The sequence below is a fragment of the Seriola aureovittata genome, chromosome 23 (assembly GCF_021018895.1).
Source record: "Seriola aureovittata isolate HTS-2021-v1 ecotype China chromosome 23, ASM2101889v1, whole genome shotgun sequence".
NCBI classification, from domain to species: domain Eukaryota; kingdom Metazoa; phylum Chordata; class Actinopteri; order Carangiformes; family Carangidae; genus Seriola; species Seriola aureovittata.
This window is the reverse complement of record NC_079386.1, coordinates 13,942,226-13,964,696: the sequence shown is the minus strand read 5'-3', so window position 1 is coordinate 13,964,696 and position 22,471 is coordinate 13,942,226. Positions and strand designations below refer to the sequence as shown.

Below are 22,471 nucleotides of genomic sequence, written 5' to 3'. Positions count from 1 at the left end.
TTAAAACTAAGCCCCGCCCCTTTACCTGAGCGTGGAATTGGATTGGCTGTTGGTTTTGGGAGACTCCAATTAAAGGAAAGAAAAACGTAGATTGACTTATTATGCTGATAATCAGTTAGGTTGTTAGGCCAACAACACCTGCTGGTTCATGTACACATCAAACAAACTATGCTCATTTGCACTGACTCCAGTATTCAACCTTTTAAACCCTATTAAAACTCTTTTAAACATTTTAACATATTTTATGACTCATATTTGTATATATTTTATCCATCAACATATATTTCAACCATGTTAATGTATTCTGTAAAACTATTTACATCTTAATGTCTAAATGAATTTGACTTGATTTTGACTGAAAACAGTAAAACCAATTAAACATAAAACCAAAGAGCAACGTTGAGAAACAAATATGTACACTTCTTAAATAAGCAGAAAAATGCCATACCTTAGCAGACACACTACAATTTGCAATATGCTACTTATACCATCTTGTTTGGGCCTTTTATCTTTCATACTTTATCTGCAACTTTGGAGGCAATTCACATAGGTATGGTTTTGTCTAATGCACACACACAGACTTTGTAAATAACAAATTTATTAAAGAAGGCACTTATAAAGTATATTAGCAGTCAGAACAATGAGCTTCCAGTATTCAGAGTGAGCCATATACAGTATACAGTACAGGCAATACATCATAAACAAGCACAACCTCTCACCAGATATTGATACTGAAATATTTTCAGTTATTTTGAATATTTTTCATTGGCCTTGTATGGAACAGCAGAGGATTTTCATTTGAACAGTGGCACTTAATCTCAAGAGCACACATTTAAAACAGATTATAATACTTTTGAATTGCTAGCAATGAACATAAATCCTTGACTCCCTTGAAAACTAAAACTTTATGTGCTTTATATTTTTCAGATATTAGTGATGAGCATCAGGGGATAGCCTACTGTATTATACATTTTTAATGGCATACTTGTTGGCCTTTCAACCAAAAACACTTTTAAGTATAGATTAAATTATTTTTCTGATGTTCAATATTCCTTTACTTAAATGATCAGATAGTCCATTCTCTAAAAACTGTATCTTTTCTGTTAACCAATGTTTTAACTAATCCCCATTTAATTTAAGTTACCATTTCTATGTACAGTTAAAAGAGAGGAAAAAAAATCCAAATATATGTATTTATCTAATAATATTCAAAAAGGTTGTTGATTAGATACATATTAGCAGAATCCATAGAAACTTTCGCAACCACTGTATGAAAAAAATGACAGCAGTAAAAAGACGAGTGTGCTATATTTTACAGAAACTGTGCACCAAAAACAATTAATATGGTATACTGAAAATGCAGTTGTATATCAAATCTCAGGACATGAAGTCAAGAATGTGGAAAAAAATATTTTTACACGTATCTGTACAGAAGTACATTAAAACACATACTGTACATGAAATTTAAAATAATTCACAAAAAGGTTCATACAAACAGTATTATCACATCCAGTTACACTTTTTCAAGCGTATACACACACTCACACACCCCAAACATGACCACAAGATTTCATTATTTAATACAGTGCATTAAGAATCAAAGTTAGTTCCGTTATTTCCTTTGTGTAAAATGCCACTTTTCTTTCAAGTTAAAGTGCTTTTAGTAGAATATTACAAAACATGTTTACCCCAATAAACCAGGACATTCATATCAAAGAGCACAATATTTCCCGGTGTAACAAGTAATGGTATTGTTAGAAACTTCTACGCACATAAAATATGATACATTCCTTTTAAATTTTTCGTTAAAAAAATAATATGGTTCCAGTATTTTCGCCACCTTTTTCAGGTATTTTATTAATTAAGAAAAGAAAGAAAATAAAAACAGTACTGTGATTCAGTGATTAACATCAACTCAGACATTCACCTCATTACAGAAATCGTCTCTTGTCTTTTATCTGTAATAAATCCTTATGTCCTTAAAACAGGTAGAAGAAAATATGTTGGGAGAAAATTTTTATCTGTATCCAATAAAAATTCTACTTTTTCTCTTTTCTAAGTTTCAATTGGAACTGGGTTAATTGAAAAAAAAATGTAATTATAGACAGACATGACCTGATAAGATGAAGATTTTTGCAGTGTTTGAGTACCTTCCAGTTACAGTAAATGAAGTCCTTTCCACAAACAAAAGAAAAATGAATATAAGTTTAGAAAATGTCTCTATAGATGACTTGATGTTTTGCTGTACATTTGTACATGTCAAGTTTGTAACTTGTTCCCTTTGTACTTGGTTGCAGCCATCCTCAGTATCTTCTCTACAGACTTTCAGTTACAGTAGCGCATTGGCACATTGTGTCTGTGTGTGTGGTTGGTGGGTGCAGTGAAAGTGCACCCAGGTGTTTACTGTCATGAGGTCCACACTTGTACGCGTAGGCAGAGTGTTGTGTGGGGGAGTGTGTTTTGTGTTGAGCAGCCTGGTTCTGTTTTCCTGTCTTCACCTTTCATCTCGGTTTCATATCAACTTTCCACAACCTCTTCCTGCCCTCAAACATTACTAATACGCACACTCAATGGGCTGCTATCTCTGACGCGCCCCCTCTCTCGCCCCCTCTCCTCTCCCCTGTAGCTCTCTTCCAGTTTCATTTTCTCCAGGTCAGTCCCATCTTCCTTGCTGCCGTGGTAACTGGACGCCTGGAAGGGGGGCTCGGCGGCAGAGACTGCTTGAAGAGGGGTGGCGTTTTGGTTTTGGCCACTTTGTCGAAGAAGGCAAAATCAGCCACGTATTTTCCTGAAGGGGACAGGGAGACAACAGGGGGAAACTCGTAGCCCCACAGGATCTCGTCTGGTAGGTAGGATGTTCGAACTTGACAGGTTGCCGAGGTTGGCTCAACTGTGGCACTCATGATCACAAGCAGCTCAAAGTCAGCCAGCTCAGGGTCTGTCCAGCCACCACCTGCAGGACCGAGGACAGAGAGTAAAGGCCTATTCAATTTTGGTCTTTTAGCCCATTAACAAAAAACAAAAAACTACCATTTTCCAACGCAAAGCAAATGGTTTTAACATAGTAAAGTATTAAAATAAATTACAGAAACTCAAAACCTGCTTGAAAATTGCTTTTCTATTACAGTATGAGAAAACTTAAGAAATTACTTCATAAAAGAGGAATAAAAAGCTACATTTTATGCTACTTGTTGGCATCTTAACAAGCTAAAAACAACATGGCAACATTTAGAGTCGTAAAGCAAAGAAAACCAAAACAATGAGCCAAAATGCTCCATAGGGCTGAAGGGAACTGCAAAGTCAGGTTATAGTGACACATTTCGGTTATTTGATCCATTGTCAGTATAAAGCAGCAATATCTTTATTTACAATTCATATAATGAAAGAAAGTCATAGAAAGACACGCACAAACCTGCACACACACACACACACATCAACACGCATACGCACACACATGCACACGAGCTGCATGCACATCCTGAAATTTCCAAAACATAAAACTCCCCACTTCCAGACTGATTCCAAAAACAGTTGACCGGCTCACACACACACAAACACTTACAGAACTCATATCAGAAATTCGAACACACACACACACACACACACACACACACACACACACACACACACACACACACAAACACACAAAACAATAGCTGCCGCAGGTTGGAAACACTGTAGTCATAGATGATTGAATATGATTTATACATATTCTAAAACACATGCAGAATGTACTTTTCATTCAACACACATCCCCCATAACACAATGGACGCGCTAGAAGACATATGCACTCAAACAAGCACACACCTGCATCAACAGGCCTCACTCAGAATGCAGACTCGGTCATCTGTCTAAACAGTCCTTCCTCTAACCCAGACCCAGTACCGCTCCCACCAGGGCAAAAACACCAGGTTTCGCAACCCCTTGTACACACGGCGACACAACCGTGGTTGAGGGATTCTCTGTATTGGCTTATTGTGGGCGGGCCAAAGGGCTCCATCTGCGTTTATGCAGTGATCTTCCTAGCATCACTACCATCATGGCTCTATAGGGATGGCAATGTCGACCCGTTGGTTGATCAGTTCACCTCTCTGGTCTGAAATAACTATGGATTTCCATGAAAGTTTGTTCAGACAATCACGGTTCACAGACGAGAAATCCTGATGACTTTAGTGATACTGTATTTGCTCCCCTTAAGGATGAATTAACACATGTGAACCTCTTATTTCATGTATCACGACTACCAGGTCAAAATTTCAGTTTATCCAGCAGCTTCAGCTCTACTTTGTGTCTTGTGATAATTGCCAAATGTTTGCATGCTAAAATGCTAAGACGATGAATGTGGAAAACATACCTGCTTAACATCAGCATGTTAGCATTGTAACTGTGAGCATGTTAGCAAGCTGTTGTTGGCACAGTACAGTCTCGTAGACTCTTTACCTCGTTTTACAGATACTACTTTGGTGTTAACTTTCATAAGATTCACATATGCCATTCACATAGCTAGCTAGTAAGTGTTCATTATTTTAATTATTATACTAATGCTGATAAAAACAAAACTGTCATGACAATAGTTGATCATTTTTGGGACCTTTCTTGTCTGTTAGCAACTAGTTCTCCCGTTGTTTCAGTGTGCAGTGTGTTCCTGCCATTCCCCATCACCTGATCTCATCACCCACCTGTTTCTAAGATTGTATTCAGCTCCATTAGAATATATTACAGCACAGTACACCTGCCTTCTTTGCCAGATTGTTTGTTGTGGCTTCCTGCCACAGTGTTTCAGGCTCTGCCTGATCCTGTTTACTTCCTGCCTGCTAGCGTATGCACCCATCTCAAACAACACAGCACAATATCGTTATTGTTCATCTCTACAGGAAATAAAAGCCTTTCATAAATTATTTTTTATAATTTGCATTTAGAGTTTCACTTTCAGCCGTATGTTTGTGAGTGTGTGTGTGTGTGTGTGTGTGTGTGTGATACAATACGTACAACCTTATGGTTAAGAGGAATGTGCTTACATTATAAGCTCAGTGGGTTTAGACAGCCATGTCATGTCTCATAAACTGTCTCCACAGTGTCCTGCACTCCTGATTTAATGACTCACGGTCACACAATGCCAAGAAGATTCACACGCTGTTGCACTGAAAGCCAGTATTCAGTGGTCCTAACAGAGCTGTTCCCTGCTGAAGGAGAACATGTCCTGAACATAAAGAGATAAAGAGAAGGTTTGCAGGGGGCTCTAAAGCTCTGTCAAATGAACCAGTAAGTGCAGAATCATGCTCAGTCATGAGTATCATCAATGTGTCTTCTCAAAGTGTACATTAGGGATATCCATCCATCCGTTCATCCATGCACCCATGATCTATTCCTGCTTATCCTGTGCAGAGTTGCAGAGCCGGAGTCTAGCCCAGATCTCAATGAGCCAGGGGCAGAGTACACCATCGGAAGGTTGGTTGCCCATTCATCACAGAGCTGACACACATACACAATCATTCAGACTCACATTCACCTATTCAGGAAATTTTGGCAAGAATTTAAATGACCATTTTGTTTTATGCTACTTTTTTTATGTTGAGAGTTGTCATGTCTGGATTTATGACAGGAAATAACCGAGATGAAGCAACAACGGATAAAAACTGGATACTGTTACAGTAGGCACTGACACAGTCTGTAGTACTATGGCCAGTATTATGTGTGCTGTAATACAATCCCTTAAATACGGCTACAGTTAAAATAACAGGAAGTTCAGGAATCACAACAAAGAGGATAATTATAACTGAAGAAAAGTCGTAGCTGGTGGGGAGGTAATAATGGCTACAAGTAAACACTGATATTATACTGATAATAACAAATGTGAAAATCTAGTGTCACATGAGGCCAAGGACAGAAATAAAAGAAGTCATCCACGGTAAATTAGTAGTGTGAGTGTAAATAACGCAGCGATCAGAGCCTGTCAGCGCTGATGCCTTTGAAGCTTCCAGTGCTGGGCGCTCTGAGCCGCTGTAAGTGGATCTGCGCAGGCTTCGTGTCAGCACCCTGGACTGTACAGCATTGTGCTCTAATGAGGGGTCTCTCTGGAGATCTCTCTCTCTCACACACATTCCAGCCAGAGAAACCCTCTCCTCCAGTGCCAAACCAGCCCAACTCTGGACGGCCAGAGGCAGCCAAGCACGCAGCACATGACCGTAAATACCAACACACCTACGTACACATACATACTTAATGTACATACAGTTAGTCGCAAGAGACACGTGAAAAGTTAGAATTTAAATAAAGAAATTGACCAGTTGCTGACAGATATTACACCTTTTGTCATTAAATTAATGCTTCTACTAAAGTATACTGGTATTTGAGTTTCATAGCTTCAAACCAATAATAATAGCAAGTGTTAATATTGTTCATATTCTTTTACAGTAATTCTCACTTCTAATATCGATATTGATGTAAAACACTCCTTCGTATGGCCCAGTTAGAGCTTTGGTGACCAGTGTCAGACAAGTAGGTTTCATTATATATATTATAATATTACATATTAGTTTGTCAGACTTAGAGCCATGATATACCTTTTGCTGCCCAGGCTCTGAGAGGGCTGTTGTCGTCAATGATGTGATAGAAGGTCAGGGGGATGATGAGGAAGGGGCTATCGCTGGACGTGTCCACTTGAAAAGGCACGTTGCGCTGGTCCAGCCGCACCGTCTCGCCCTCCTTCGTCAGGGACGTCTGAAGCAGCTTCCCCGTCACCTGGGAGCCAAGATGGAGTCAGTAAATGCAGCCAAGAGGTTGCAGAAGGCATCCTGTAACCAAAAGGCCCCAGGTTTAATACCTGAAATGGCCAAGTGATGTGTGCTCGGGTGATGCTCTGAATGACATGTTCAGTCAATGTATGAGTCATTACTATGTTTTATACCAGCAAATTTATTGCACTAAGGCAATTCAAAGGACTTGAAAGGTTTTTATTGACAGGATGTGACTCAGAATACTCTGTTCCAGTGACTCAGTCGGATATGGTAAGACGACCTATGTGTAGATCAAATGCTTTCATGTACCTAATATTACAACAGCCCATTAAATGAACTCAAGGTTCTCATAAAAGCTTTTTTATGTTTTGTTTTATGGACTTAAATAGGTTGAATGAGTGTGAATGGCTTCACACACCTGCAGAGCAGGTGAAAATCCATAATGGAGCATTCAGAGAGCTGCATACGAGTGTGTTCAGACAGATTTAAAACTATGGAGCTATTTGAGGTTGTAATTATCATTAAATATGAGGGACAAAACTCACACATATAAGCTCCAAATGTGACTGATATCACTGTATATCACATGCAAATAATAAAATCAGACGATAATTACTACAGAAATAAAATAATTCCAGAAGGTGCTTTAATCCCATTACCTGGCATCCTAACAGGAGGCTTTTGCGCATGTTGGCTACTCGGATCATGAGGCAGGGACGACCCTCATGATTTGACACAACAGCATGTTGACTAAACTTCACTGTCTCACCTCGCTTCTTGGGACGAGCGACCTGCGAGTGGAGAGAAACGTGTCAGATAATGAGATGAATACTGATATAGGATGATACTATATACTGTAAACATTTCACATGCCCTTCGGTAATCATCTACAAGGCTTGAGCTGGAAAGAAAGTGAAATTACAGGAACATGTAGATAAACAAAGGGTGTTAGATTACAAGTGAGGAGGAAACTGTTGAGATAATCCTGCTATTGACAGATAAGAATTGTAATAATCAACATGGCGACAATCTGTAAGCATAACTGATAACCAAGAAGCTGTAACGATAAGGAAGTGGAAGAACCATCAGCCAAGAAGTGCAATTCAGCAATCCAATAAAGGCATAAAATTCCCAAAGTATAACCGTAAGAATGAATGAAGTGTTTACTGTACTGGGGCCAGCAATTAGTGTATTTAAATGGTAGAATAAAAAGAAAGTGGAGTGGTGTGAGACTCTTTCATCACATCTTTAACAATCACTTTTTACAGTTTCTGTTTTGCTCCAAACTAAAACAGAAAAACTACATCTGACTACCTTTGCAAGGAAGGTGCCCGTGATGAATATCTCCATCACCATAGTGATGACCAGCTGAAAAATAAGCAGGACAATGGCAACAGGACACTCCTCTGTGATGCACCGGAAACCGTAGCCAATTGTGGTCTGAGACTCCAGAGAGAAGAGGAAGGCCCCCGTCAGGGTCTTCACCTCCATTACACATGGGGTATGGTTGGAGGGGGGGTCAAACTCTGGAAGGAAGGGAGACAGAACAGAAGATCATGCATTGAGGGGTGTAAACAAATGACCAAGGAACATTTTGTCCCTCTCTCAATGTCCTGCCAGGTCTTTCTCATGCTCTGTATTCCAGTATGTGTTCTTCATTGTCTACTCATTCACAAAAAAGTACTTGTGTCCTTCCGTGTCTCTGTTGTGAAAGCATTACTTTTTGTCTCAGTTCAAGGACATCATTGTTTGGGGGGAGAAGAGGGATGAGGATGAGATCTACAGATGTTCTTATCAATAGAGCTTGATAAATGTTCTAAGTGAGATAAAGAGCTTTCATAGACTTTCCTGCTTTTTGTGTTGCTTTTTTATTATTTATCACTATCTCTGCAGTATGAATCTCTAGGATCCTCCTTACCCAACAGGTCTCCATGCACCATTGCTACAAGGTACCAAAGAACTCCAAACAGGAACCAGGTCCCAGCGAAGGTGGCAGAGAAGAGGAAGAACTTGTAGCGCCATTGCATGTCCAGAAAAGTTGTCCAGAGGTCGCGAAGGTACAGCGCCCCTCGCCCGCTCACATGCTCAATACGCACATTACTTCGTCCATCTTTGGAGAGGACACGGCGCCTCCTTCGCAGAGCACAGGGCCCTCCAGCTCCTTGTCCTCCTCCACCTGCGTCTACACCTCCGGTGACCCCTGGGGAGCCTAGCAGGGGCTTGGTGATGTCGGTCTGCGTCTGGGAGTGGCATACCTTCTGTGGGGAGGAGCCTTCTGAGGAAGGGGGAGTGGCTGAGGTCATGGCTGGCACTGCAGGGTTGTGGAGACAGAAAAAGAGGGAACAACAGGAGGTAAGGAGAGGAGGAACTGTGAGTAATGAAAAGACGAAGAGAGGTGAAAGATGCCATATTTAACAAATGAACAGCAGGTGAGTTCAAATGAAAAGGTGATGTGTGCAAAAGGAGAAAAGGAAAGGGGAGAACATTTGATAATGAAAGAGAAAAATGACAGAGTGGAACATTTGCGAGGAGAGGGAGATGACGATGAAGAAGGGGATTAGAAGAACATTTTTGGCTGGACAGTGTTGTGGCTGTCCACGGTGGTCCATCTAAGCCCCTTTCTCCTTTCACTGGGGGCAGCTGGCCTTGTCAAAATAAAAGCCCCCTTTCAGCATGAAGGCACAGCTGCTCTTTCACATTAAGAGCGTGATAGCGCTGGTCGCTTCACATGTCGGTTGCATAAGACGGCTACTGAAATGGATGAGGAGACTCTATTGACTGTTATTCCAGACGAAAGAAAAAAAGTCTTTGAAAAGATACGGATATCTTACACTGGTGTTCACCCTCTTCCATTTTGCTGAAAGCTGTTTTCATACTCTTACTTTATGGACTGTTTTTACTTGAACAGAGACCTTAAGTCAGCAGAGAGAGCAGATGTGATACAACGCAGATGTGCATTCGAAGCATAGCAGTAGCTTCTTTGACTAAACCTATTGTGTTAATTACTGTATATTCAAGCTTTGGTATCGCCTGAAGTTGTAGGAAGAGGAGAAGGAGTAATAATAGTAGTTTCAAGTGATGCATTTCTCATCATGTTTAACTTCAAAAGTATCTCACAGACAGATCTAGTGTTTTGGAAACTGTCAGCAGTGGAGAACTATACAAAAAGTCAGTGAACACCTCCTTCCTCTCCAGGGAGCCACCGGACATCAAAGTAATGACGAAAGACACTGGACTCTAATGACTCTAATGTTGAATAGACATTAAAATTTTGGTTGGAAATGAAAATCAGGTCAGGATATCAAAACCCAACATTTGCTAATTGACATTTTTAGTGGACATTGGGTTTTGCTTTCAACTAGAATATCAGCATTTCATAAGTCATGGTGGTGTTCGCATGAGATATTTGGAGGACGTTGGATTTTGGTTCCTTAACAACACAACTTAAAACCAACAAAACATCAACATCAGCTGTCGTCAGTACTCTACGTCAAATTGATAATGGCGTTAGACGTTGCCCTGACAACCCTCCATCGCAACTTGCATTCAACCAAATATCAGCTAGCTGCTGTTGGGTATTTTTGGTATTGGACTGCCTGTTAAGGTTTTGGCTTGGGGATAAACTGGCCCTGACATCAACCCCATCCAAACCCTTTTGTGATAAACTGGAACACCAACTGCAAGCCAGGCCTTATCACCCAACATGAGTGGTTGAGTGCACTAATGCTCTTGTGGCTGAAATCCCTGCAGCCAGGTTCCAAAATTTTGTGGCAAGCCTTTCCCGGACAGTGCAGGCGGTATATTAACACACATGGCTTTTGAATTAGATGTTCAACATTCAAATGTGTGTCAAATATGTGTCCACATAGTTTCGGCAACATGGTGTATGTTGAATATGGGCGACCTTTCATTCCCATATAACTCCACCGTTACTCATTACTCAAGTGCCTGTAATGCATTCAAGTGTCAAGTGAATGCTTGTGTCAGAGGCTGGTGGTGTAATTGTAATGAGGCAGTATAAGTGGCTATGGGTGTCATAGTGGTAGCAGTATATCAATTAAATGAGAAGTGTCCCACCCCACCCCTGGGTGCCATGGACACTTATTGTCACTGTATGGGTCGTTCCCTGTGCACTCTTAACAGTTTCACCCTCATCTGGGCTGCAGTTTCTCCTTCTCCTCATCCTTCTTTTCCTTTTCTTCCCTCTTGCTCTCACTCACTGTTTGCTAAATGGCCCTTTTGTCTCAAACTGCCTCTGCTTTCCGGAGAGAATAAGACAAAACCAAAAACAAAACAACAAAAACAAAAGCCTAAGAACCCAAGGCGATCTGATACGTTCTGTCCTTTCCTGTCCTTTTTGACCCTTCTCTCTCCTCTCTCCATGCCGGAGCTCACACTGAGTGAATGAATAGAGATCTGTGTTGATGTCTGTGCTCTGAATACTAAGATGTGGAGGGGGAAGAGAGCGGAGGGAGGCGGGGTCAAGAGGAGGCCCATGTGATTGGCCGTGTCCATCTCCAGCTGAACTCTAGCCCTGAGGAGCTCCTGCCTACACATACAGTAAACACACAGTTGTGTATTAGACATATAGACCTTTTGAGCAGTTAGGAAGCAATACAATACAATTTATTGTCCAAAGGAACGTTTGGTTTGCGAAGCCAAGACCTTACACATAATATTCGGCAGCTAGCAATTGTTGGCATTATTCTATATTTTTCTTGTTGTCAACAAATTGCATCTCAATACTTTCCAACTTCTCTATCCTCTACGCTAGCTGTAGTTTGGCACGGGGCAAGTAGTGGACAGTGGGTTAATCAGAGATTTTTCGGCAGAAAAAGTCAGTCTGCTGGTGTCTGGAAATGCTTGTTAGAGTTCAGGTAAATTGTCTAGTGATGATTTTCTGTGGGTACATTATTACAGGTGACTCCTCTCACATTAAACATTGTCATTTGATCCATTGTTTTTAAAAAAAATATTAATTAGTGCAGCTTTAAAACAAAAAGTAGCTGAAATAGGCTACATTACGCTAAGTTATTTATAGCTAGCCAACGTAGCGTTTCACAAACGTTGCTCAAACAGGAGTAGATGTGTATTTTTTGGAGCTAGTGCCCACGTTCATTGTGAAAAAGGAACATATCACCAAGAGCAACATTGTGCCTTACTGAATTTTATTAGTTTACAGCGGAGGTTTTCAGCACAGAGGAATAAGCCGCATCAAGTTCAGTAGAATCATCAGTGCTGGTTTTGTTAACAAGGATCAATATCAATATCTACAGTTACTGGTTTGTAAATTAAGTCTTACACTGTGCTACTACAAAGTACTACTTAGCATTCATTAGCAGTCTTCTGTGAGCAACAATGCAGTAAGTGGAGGCTGCTGTATAACCAGATCATATATGGCAATGCAGCAAAACACAGTTGTAATGATGTAAAATATATCTTCATTGGAGGAGTTATAATTTTTAACAAATACTGCATTTCACTTAATATTTAAATGTCTTCATATCATTGTGTGTTATAAACAATATATCAAATGTAAAATAGGGGCAAATGTTACCAAAGAAAGTAAATCAATATTAGTAGAGACAAATAAATTATTGTGAAGTGTATCAGTGTCTCTCGGCCACACTGATGGATTCCCTCTCTTGTAAAATGACTTTTTCCACTCATTGTACGACCACACTCAAGGTTAGGATCTCTTCCTCTGTGTCCGGCTCTCCATCCCTCTCCTTCCCCCTGTCCCGTGTGCACAAGAATCCTTTGTTTTCGAGGAGATGAAAGGGACAAAAGCCACCATTGAAAAATACGACTGGGTGAGCGAGTGAGTGAAAGAGAGGGCGAGTTAGACGGGGAGAGGAGAGCAGGACGGAGTGTCGAAGTGCGTGTGTTTGTGTGGTGTGTGTTTATGGCTGTGTTTGATCGTGTGTGAGTATGCGGCGCTCGAAATTGTTAGAGGGCAGAGATGTGTGTGTGGGGGGGGGAATAATTGGTTTTGAGGCGAGGATTGATAGAAAATTGAGCATCAGGTGACAAAAGCAGAGAAAGAGGAAAGGGGAGAGAGGAATGGATGGTGGAGGAGAGAGAGGAAAGGGTTTGTAGAGTGAAGGTGGAGGAAACTGATTGGTGACAAAAGATGCTCATTAGTATTCCAGAGGAGAGAGTAATCCCTTCCACTTGGCGCCCTTGTCCAGTGTCCACATCCACAGAGAACCCCTAGCAGCCAGTACACTGCACTGAAAAGACTCAACACAACACAACTTGAATGGCTGTGACCACTGCACAGCACAGCAGCCTGCAGCACTGGACTGAAAGGACTGTCTAAACATCAACACAAGCCATGCCAAGAAGGCATCTGCTCAGCCAACACAACATGATAAAACCACAAACTGACTGGAGCCAAACTAAGCACTGCACATCGCCATACAAATGAGCTGCTGTTGTGTCAAAGTCTCTTTACAAATTACAGCAAAACATTTCAATCAGGAGAAAACTTCTTCAGCAGCAATTTGTACATAGAAACACCAAATATCATCACTGTCAGGTGAAGGTGAGGCCACAGAGGAATTGGCCGTGTTTTCAGGTTTACCATCATGCATTTTTTAAACTTTGTCTGATGGGTTTGGGGAATTGGCACGACATACCTCCAAAATATTAGTTCCTCAGAAGTAAGGAAAATTTCCCTGTTTTCTGATTCATGGCCATGCATTTTTTTTATTTATTTTTTGTTGCATATAATCCAAAGGATTTTTAAGTGGTTTATTTATCTTAGTAGGATAAAGTTCACCATCATCTAAAACATCCGGTATAATCAAATTTGGAGAGTCATGGGTTTCACTGGACAGCCCTTAATTTAAGTTAAAAGCTAAAATTCACCCTATCAAATTAAACAAAGTTATATAAGACTTTGACACACCAAAAACTAACCTGACCAACTAATAACATATCATGTATAAAATTCAGTTTCTGCTGTAAACAAAGAGACTATTCTCCTACAGGCAACAGTGGTTTGATGGTTGTTCTTCTTCTGCATAAATTCTAATTATACTATTGATCATTTTGACTCCAGCCCTTGTAAGACCCGCTGTGATGAAGTTTTGATCAACTGAATCACTATGCCATTCAAATAACTAAATCCACATTGTGATCCAGTGTTAATGCAGGTTTTGAAAATAAGAACAATTTGGTTGGTGAAAAATAACTCTAATTAAATGTTTGCAGCATTTCCAAATAGGCACATACAGGCAGGTACAAAGCCTCCCACCATAAAGACAGGTGAGACACTACAATCGTTCAAAATGGGAGAACGCCACTTTTCAAACAGTCAGTCTCGTGCAGATAAAAAGTGACAAAAGTAGTTGTGTAAAAAACGACAAAAAAGATAGCTCGATAGTTCATCTGCACACAGCTGGCCAACCACTATGTCAAGTGGGTGTGATTGGCAGATTTCGGAAAGTTACAGAAATTGTTGCGCACAACGACATCGATTCTTGTGTGTGGAAGGTGTAGGAGGAGGAGGTTTCAGATGCTTTTTGACCATCTGACACACAATTCAGCAGAAGCATACTCACACCTTAACTTCTCTTCCGTATTCCGTCCGAAACTTGGGGGAACAATATGTTCCATGCAGCAATAAATTTCCCCTAATTGCTCATGTAAAGTAATGCAGTTGTGTATAAATGTTAAACTTATGTATTTTTACTGTGGCTGATTCGTACGTCGCCTGCATCCCATGTTAACATAATTCACCTTAATGTGGAGTTTACTGTAACAAAAGGAAGTGAAAGTGAGCAGTAACCATGGCGATCAGACATTTGTCTCAATGTCTCTGTTATCCGGCAGACCGTCCAAACCTCCATCTAAATCTAACACTTCCCCTAAACCAATCGCCTCTACTTCCCCCAGCCCAGAATTACTATAGCTGTAGAGTTACGACACTGACCTAAATTAAACAATGTGAAAGCAGCTGTCGTCCACCAGGAAGTGATTTAAGACTGACTTTTACAATCTTCTTCCAAGTCAGTAGTAGCAGATGACCTGTCTCTCTGCGGTAAATCTCACTGCTCTACTACTGTTGTGGTGCTGATGAGGATTTCTCGATGAGTTCATGTGATTTGTTTCCGAGCCAAGATTTTCTATAGACTTGAAGTGCAAACACCATCACACCTTTTTTTTTTTTCTCTACGTGTTTTGTGCACGTCTTCTATTATTTACTACGACTACAACTAGTATCGCTCAGCTATTTCTCACATAACTGCAGCAGAGGTCCAAATGTTCTTTTTCTCTGTTTTGCAGCTTAAATATTTACTGTACTGCTATTAGAAAATCATGTTTATTAATTATAGGCACCCATGCAGGACAGGTGCAGGATATGGAAACTTATGTTAGCTTAAGTTAAACTTTATCATTTCAGACTTATCTTTGAATACAAAACATTGTACAGTAATAAATATATTTTATAAATTTGCTACAAAACTATTACCTCACATTACCATGTAATGATATACAGTATATAGACTGGATTTGTGGGACCTCTCTCTACTAATATCCCTCCGCACTGTAAACACAACACAACTGAGCACCTCTCTGATTGCCTTGTATCAGACAGTTCAGATGATTCGTCTGATTCTTTCCTACACTACAATACGTACAGAAGAACTATAATGATACAACAAATGCATCACAGCCAAAAATAAGTGTATACCAGGATGTTAGAGGAATATTACACTGGCACCACCACAGGAAAACAACAATAAAGATTACATTCATCTTTTTAGTCCAAACAGATACACTGTAAGTCCTTAAAGTCACGTAAGCTGTCAGATCTGTACATTATTCTCATATTTTGATCTAAAATTCCTCTCAAACCCTTGATAAGTAAAAGTTGTTTTGTGAGTCTTACCTTTCTGTTGACTTGTAACAGAAGTTCACTTTGACCACAGCTTGGAAACTTGAAGGTTTAATTAATTTCACTGTCCAGCAAACGTGAAAAAAAAACAGATGACAAGTTTTTATCTGTCTTGGGGTGGGGGGGGGGTAAAAAAATAAAAATTAAAAAAAAGTTGAAAAAGGAAAAGCAATGTCAGGGTTTTGAACGTCACACACTTGTTGACAACTCACACATGTTTTACATCACCTCCCACTTTGACATCACATTGTTTTCTCTGTTTGCTTTTAGCGGTCCTTCTACGTCGCTGTCATCCTTTATTTTGGAAAAAAAAAAAAAAGGAATAAATCTCTCAGGAAAAAAAAAAAACATGAACCCCCCCCCCACCCCCCTGTCAGAAGAGAGGCCTGGATGAGGATCAGCCAGCGGTCAGTCAGTGTCTCCAGGCGCACTGGTACTGGCGGTACCGGTTCTGGCTCTCTGTTACTGGGTCATTATGTAATCAGATGAGCACTTCTTCTTGCGTGGAGTCCTGCGTCTGTGTGTCCCAACGCAGAGAGAAGTTAAAGTAGTCTGTGATGTCCACTCCTCCAGGACCCCCCCCCCCCCCCCCCCTCCCTGCATGCCTCACTATATAAGCCCCAAAAATATTCACCCAGCCGCTGTTTCACGACATTTTTAATTCATTAATTCAACTCTCCTCCCAGCTTCTCCTCCTACCCTCCCTCTCCATGTCTCTCTCTGACTGTACACTATAAATGGGCCTCTTTGTTGCAAGGCCTCCTCCGCTGTTTCAGCCTTTGTCAACTTTCTCATGTAAATGTTTGATGGTTATAAGATACAAGCCTGGAAGTTGTTGCACTGAAACAGAGGTATTTACAAATCAAAGACTGGGAAGAAAAAAGAAAAAAAAAAAAGAGAAAAAAAAAAAACAGGGCTCTTTTCTTGTGCACTTGGCTTCTTGCAGTTTTGCGCCGGCCGCTGTGCAGTGAATGGATAATGTCGGTGCATCTCTGTGAGGCTGTGCCATGTCCGCCTGCAAGGAGGGGGACTTGGTGCAGTATAGTACACATGGTCCTGCTGTGAATGGATGAATTAATTCACTAAAGTAACAACCATTATACTGAAACACTGGCCCTGTGGTGGTGGAGGTGGTGGATGTAAAGAAAAAAGCCGTGGAAAGTAACTGAGTACATTTACTCAAGTAGCTACTGGAGTTAAGTTCAATTTTGAAGTACTATTTTCTTCACTTTTGAGGATGTTAAGCACCGTTTTATTTGTTTTTATTTTGAGGATGTTAGGTTCTTGAAGATGTGAGCTGATCATCCTAGTTAGCTAAAATTTGTAAGTAATTCTTCAGGCGTTCAGATGCACATGGGAAGTAATTCTCAAACTTCATTATCATCATTTTCTCTATTTATAATATTAATATATTACAGGTGAAAAGCACAGGGACAGACTACTGGCTGATGCACAAACCCCTGTTGGAATATTATGGGAAGAATGTGGTGATGCAACAGCACATAGAGCAAAGTATATGGTCTAACTCCCTATAGAGTTAATCTACGTCTCTATAGGAGCAGTCTGATAGAGTTTTTTATTCTAAAGAAAGTGAAAAGGGCATGTTGACAGCCCACCATTCAAAGTTTGCCTTTTAACTTTGTTTTGACAGGAGTTAAAATTTACCTCATGTTCAGATGAGAGTCCCCAGGCGGGACGCAGACGCATGAATCTGCAGCAGAGACTCTCGACACAATAAACCAGGCACTGCGCGATATGTGGCGGGTTTCACACACACACACATCAATCTGTGGGGCCCCCTCCAACCTGACAGCGGGTGTTGTTCCTCTTCAATACCCTCTCCCGTCCCGCGGAGCTCAGGGCTCCCCCTTATCCGGAGCAAATGGGGCCCCGCCTGCATCCACAGGGGCCTCGATCATATGTGTGTGTTTATCTTCTGAGTGAGGATTTGGCTCCCTTACAGTCAGGGTCATCCTTGGCTTCCTGTGTGGGGAGCTTCACCTGAAGCCACAAAGCAGCGTCCATCACGATCACTGAGATTGTAACAGAGACGCTGAAGAACTTTTCTTGTACTTGGCAAATAACTGCACAAACAGGGAGACATCTGTAGATTTACTACTCTGTCAAACCGACATATTGCCTCCAGCAGTATTAAACCTATTGTGTCTTTCTTATAAAACAAATGTTAGGAGAACAGAGTTGGCCTGAGCTGTTACTGGATCTGTATCACAAGTTGCTTTCCTTTGTTTTATTTGTTGTTATTTTTTTCTCTTTTACAAAAACTCTCCGTATATGTCAGTTTATGCACCTGTTCAAGATTCAAATTGATTTCTAAAAACAATACTCGGTTTGGGTTTTTTTTTTTTTTTTTTTCTGTGGTTGTTTTACTCCCCCCTCCCACACAAACATATTTTTGTTGCTGAGCTGCTTTGAGGGTGGATGTAATGGTTAGATTGACTGATCGAAAACTCACATACGGTGAATTAACATTTCCAAGTAACACTTTAATAATTCTGTAATCTGGTGATTCTTCGGAACAAAGTTGTCACCCTCTTTAGGCCCCGTGCATCGGAAATAACCTCTCTCCTAAGAGTCATGCATCACTGTGCACAACCTTTCACTTTTTGAGGTTATGTTTGGGCTAATAAATCATTACTATCCATAGATCATACTAATCAATACAACCGTTTATCATTGGTATTTTTAGCCACTTGTTTTTTTTGTTTGTTTTTTGTGTGTTTTGTTTTTTAACACACTAAACTTAGATGGTGAAGATGGTAAATGTTGCCTGCCTAACATCAGCATGTTGGTGTTGTCGTGTGTTGATAGCATTTAGCTCAAAGCCCTGCACGGAGCTGTTAGCATGGTCGCAGAATCTTTCTTATGTGGATATTACAAAATTGCACTGAAGAAGACTGATCGAAAACATCAGTGGTGAAGATGCTTGTTAATTTTATTTTATCAATCAAACAGAATTGAAATCATAACAAGCTGCTATAAAGATGATGAATGCATGAACTTGGTGGCCTCAAGTCCAATCTGACTACAGCAGGCCTCAGGTTTAACCCAACCAACCACTATAAAAGGCCTGTTTCATGGACTGCCTTTATGTTTGAATTCCATACTATATAGTCCACCGTAAAAGGCTCAATATTGCACTGTATGATATTTAACTGATATTTAACCCACTTCATGTATGTGTGAAAGAATGTGACCTCGGTATAGCAGAAACCCAGACATCGCTGCTCTGTTGTCCGACCGGCGAGAGTTTTAGGAAAACTATGTCACGGAGGTCAGCGGTCACTGAGGGGCAGTCAAGAGAAAGGGGGAGAAGAAGAAAAAGAGAGAGAGGAGGGAGAAGAGAGAAAAGGGGAAAGGGGAAGAGAAAGGAAGCATTAGATATAATGTATGAGAATAGAATGAAAAGAGGAAGGAGAAGAAGCTGACAGGAATAGAAGAAGTTAGAGACTGGGATACAGGAAAGAGGAGTTTGTTTGCCAGAGAGACAATGAAAAAGGAGGGTGGGAGGAAGGGGAGAAAGTAGCACACGATGGTGTCATGCGGACCACTTGGAAGGCTCCCTCCTTTTTACACCTCCATCTTCCGTTTTTTCCACCCCTCTCTTTGTTGACCCGTCTCTTTGGCCCAGGATGAGGTTTGTGTTTCCATCACATGTTGTACATGTTGCCTTCCTCTTTCTTTCTTCTTTTATGCTTTCACTTTAACTGCCCTCCATCCCCCTTCAAACACACACACAACACACAAACACACACACAACACACAAACACACACACAACACACAAACACACTTCCTTCATACGTCTCTATTTGTCTTACTTCCCCAAATGTCTCATTTTTATTTCTGTGTTTAAGATAAGCTCTTTGTGCACGTAGCAGAAAAAGAATTGAGCATGAAGATGTGCACACAAATGTGCAAGCACAAACAGCACAAAAACCACATTACTACCACAAACACACACACACTGAAATACAGGAAAACAACAAACAGAACAAAGAAGCAGAAGAATATTTCAAACCATTATTAACTGTAACTTTTACAAACTTCCATAATAATGAGCCAATTTAAAACCATACTGATTACAGTGAAAGACATGTAGCATTTACACACAGAATGTGCGACAGAAGAAGCTGCGGCAGGAGAGGCAGGTCTGGCAGGTCTGGCACCAGCACTAAAGACACCACAGAAGAAGTGGAGTTTACCGAGCTCTCTTATATAAATAACAACAACCTGTTGCTACAAAAGCTCTCAGAGAGGAAGTCTGCAAGCTTCCTAAAGCATGAAATCATATGAAATAGTCAATGAAAACATCATGTGCATGCATGTTTCCAAAATAAAAGCTTGAACTGAAATAGGAACAGTAGATATGCTCAGTACCAGTCTCTCACTCCATCTGGTGGTTACCTCTCATACGCACACTGCAGAGGGACAGTATAAGCAAAAGAAAGACTGTGCATGTGTGTACATATATGGACAGATAACTCTTTAATTTCTTGGGCACAAGGCCAAACCATGAAACCCGATTTGCATTTTTCTGCTTGTTACAAACTTAAAATTAGATTTGAAACAAATCCAATTTAATTATATTTTTGAGGCTCAAAATGAAGCATAGTAAACAGATTAACATTGTGCTTCTTTGTGGGTCAAATTTGAATTAGTATGGCCCAAACATATACAAAAAAAAGTGTAAATTGACAGACAAAACAAGAATTTTCCCTCTCATATTATTTGATTGATATTTTAACTCAAGGATATACCTCATGTAAAATGTAATATTTTTAATTAGCAATCACAAAAACCTCATCTCCTGCATTCTCTGTGTGATGATTATTTGTCAATAAATTCCAGGAAAAATAAAGATTCAGTTTTGGTGTAGATGTAATAGTAGTAGTGGCCTCAAGAGGTCATCGTTGCTCTTCAACAGTCCAATAACAATCCAGATTAGTTTCACCCGCATCAGTGATGTACATGGTTAAATGACTCGAATGTACTGTTGTGAGTGAAAGAAGATCGCTGGTGGAGGAAATAATAGTAGCAGAAAAATACAAACTTTAAATGATCAGTTTGGGGGGAAAATTTTATTAATTGCTAATGAGAAATTGCTATGATGATGATGATGATGATGATGATGATGATGATGATGATGATGATGATGATGATGATGATGATGATGATACCTTAGAAAAAAATATTTATATATACTTAATCATAAGAATCTGATATTTCTTTTTACTGGGTCATGTGTTATTATTTTTATTAAATTATAATTAGTTTCAACAACTTCCTGTATGAAGAAAAGAAAACCCATAGCCATCATCTTATGACAAGAAACCTAATTTTCACTCATGTGACATACAGAAAAGAAATTGAAAGAAAAACCTGAATATACACTTTATGTCAAGAAACATTCCTTTACTTATCCTTTATTTAGGCAGGAAGGCCGCAGCGAGATACAAGATCTGTTCTTCCAGTGAGTCCACGTCAAGACATCAGCACGAGCAGTATAACTTAATGAACGCAGATGCTCAACAACTATTGGATAAAATTATATTACGTTTGGTGCTGACATTGGCTGTGCATGAATAGTTTATGAACATGAAATTATAAGATGGGTTAACATGCTCCGCTCAGCATCAGCATGTTAGCTTTGTGAGCATGTTAACATGTTAACATATGGCTCAAAGCACCGTGTCTAAGTACAGCTTCATAGAGTCATTATTGTGACTGTGGACTTTTATTTTCTTTCCATCACTTAAAACTGTAGGAAAAAAACATTATCTACTGACCGCAATCTAAGGCCTTTCAAGCTTTCTCAAAGGACACACTTGCCCGCAATATCAAACAAAATATTTACTGCAAATGTCATCATTATGCTTTTGCAAAGCCTGAATATTCACTGGTGGCAGTGGCTTGCCTCAACAATTTCCATTTAATCAAATAACATTGTCATGAAATGAGTCACGTTGCATATAAAGATAATGATGTTAGATGTAGTTCAACTTAGAAATTGCAGAGAAACCGCTTTTGTTTGCATTTGTATTACTCAATAACATCCTAAAGTTGACTCCCTATCATTGGCAAAACAAAATCACCAGAAAAAATGTACATGTCAAACAGTTTTCCATGTAAAACAAGTGTGGCATTTGGGTGTTTTAGGGACTATCAAATTACTCTCAACTTTCTCAGGTCACACAAAATGTGTAGTAAACTCCAGCTTTCATACTGACTATTTGCTTATTTGGTACAAAGAAAAAACTCTTTGAAAGAGCGTAATCTTATAAACCTGGTTTCTAAAGAGCTCGCAGGAGAAAACAGTTATCTCAGTCTAAAAGGGACATACACATACATACAAACGCACATGCAAATTCTTCTTCTGCATTAATTTTATTTAATGCGCTGCAGCATGGAGTGCTGTAAATAGCTCATCTAATTTCTGCCTTCACGAGGTCGAGTTCTCACAAGGATGACAACCTGATCTGAGCTTGCTGTCTCAGCACATGACCACTGCAGACATAGGTCTTCACGGCTTCATTTTAATGTTCTCAAGTTTGTATCATGTTTATTCTTAAGCTGATAAATCTTACATCACATTTTTCAATATTTCCTTTCCTGTTTCCACTTTGATCATCTTTTGCCCTGTTGTTGTGTACCCGTGAGAAAATGTGTTTTCATTGCCACACAGACTTGATGTGACAGTATACCACATTAACCTCGAACCAGCTGTTATTTCTGTGAGATCAATAATCCAAAGCAGTTTGTGCCATGTTAAGCAAATCATTTTGGCCGTTCAGGGTGTCTCTTCATATCTG

General features: G+C 40.0%; 1 protein-coding gene across 1 annotated transcript; it reads right to left on the bottom strand.

Annotated features, from left to right (window-relative positions):
- Positions 1-581: 581 nt before the first annotated feature.
- LOC130164979 (ATP-sensitive inward rectifier potassium channel 10-like) lies at positions 582-14,441 on the bottom strand. Its single transcript, XM_056370002.1, is given in 7 exon segments — positions 582-2,699; positions 2,702-2,953; positions 6,565-6,742; positions 7,398-7,529; positions 8,053-8,264; positions 8,657-9,049; positions 14,307-14,441. Coding segments are annotated over 7 exon segments (1,377 nt in total). The 5' UTR covers positions 14,362-14,441; the 3' UTR covers positions 582-2,544.
- Between the last annotated feature and the right edge of the window lie 8,030 nt (positions 14,442-22,471).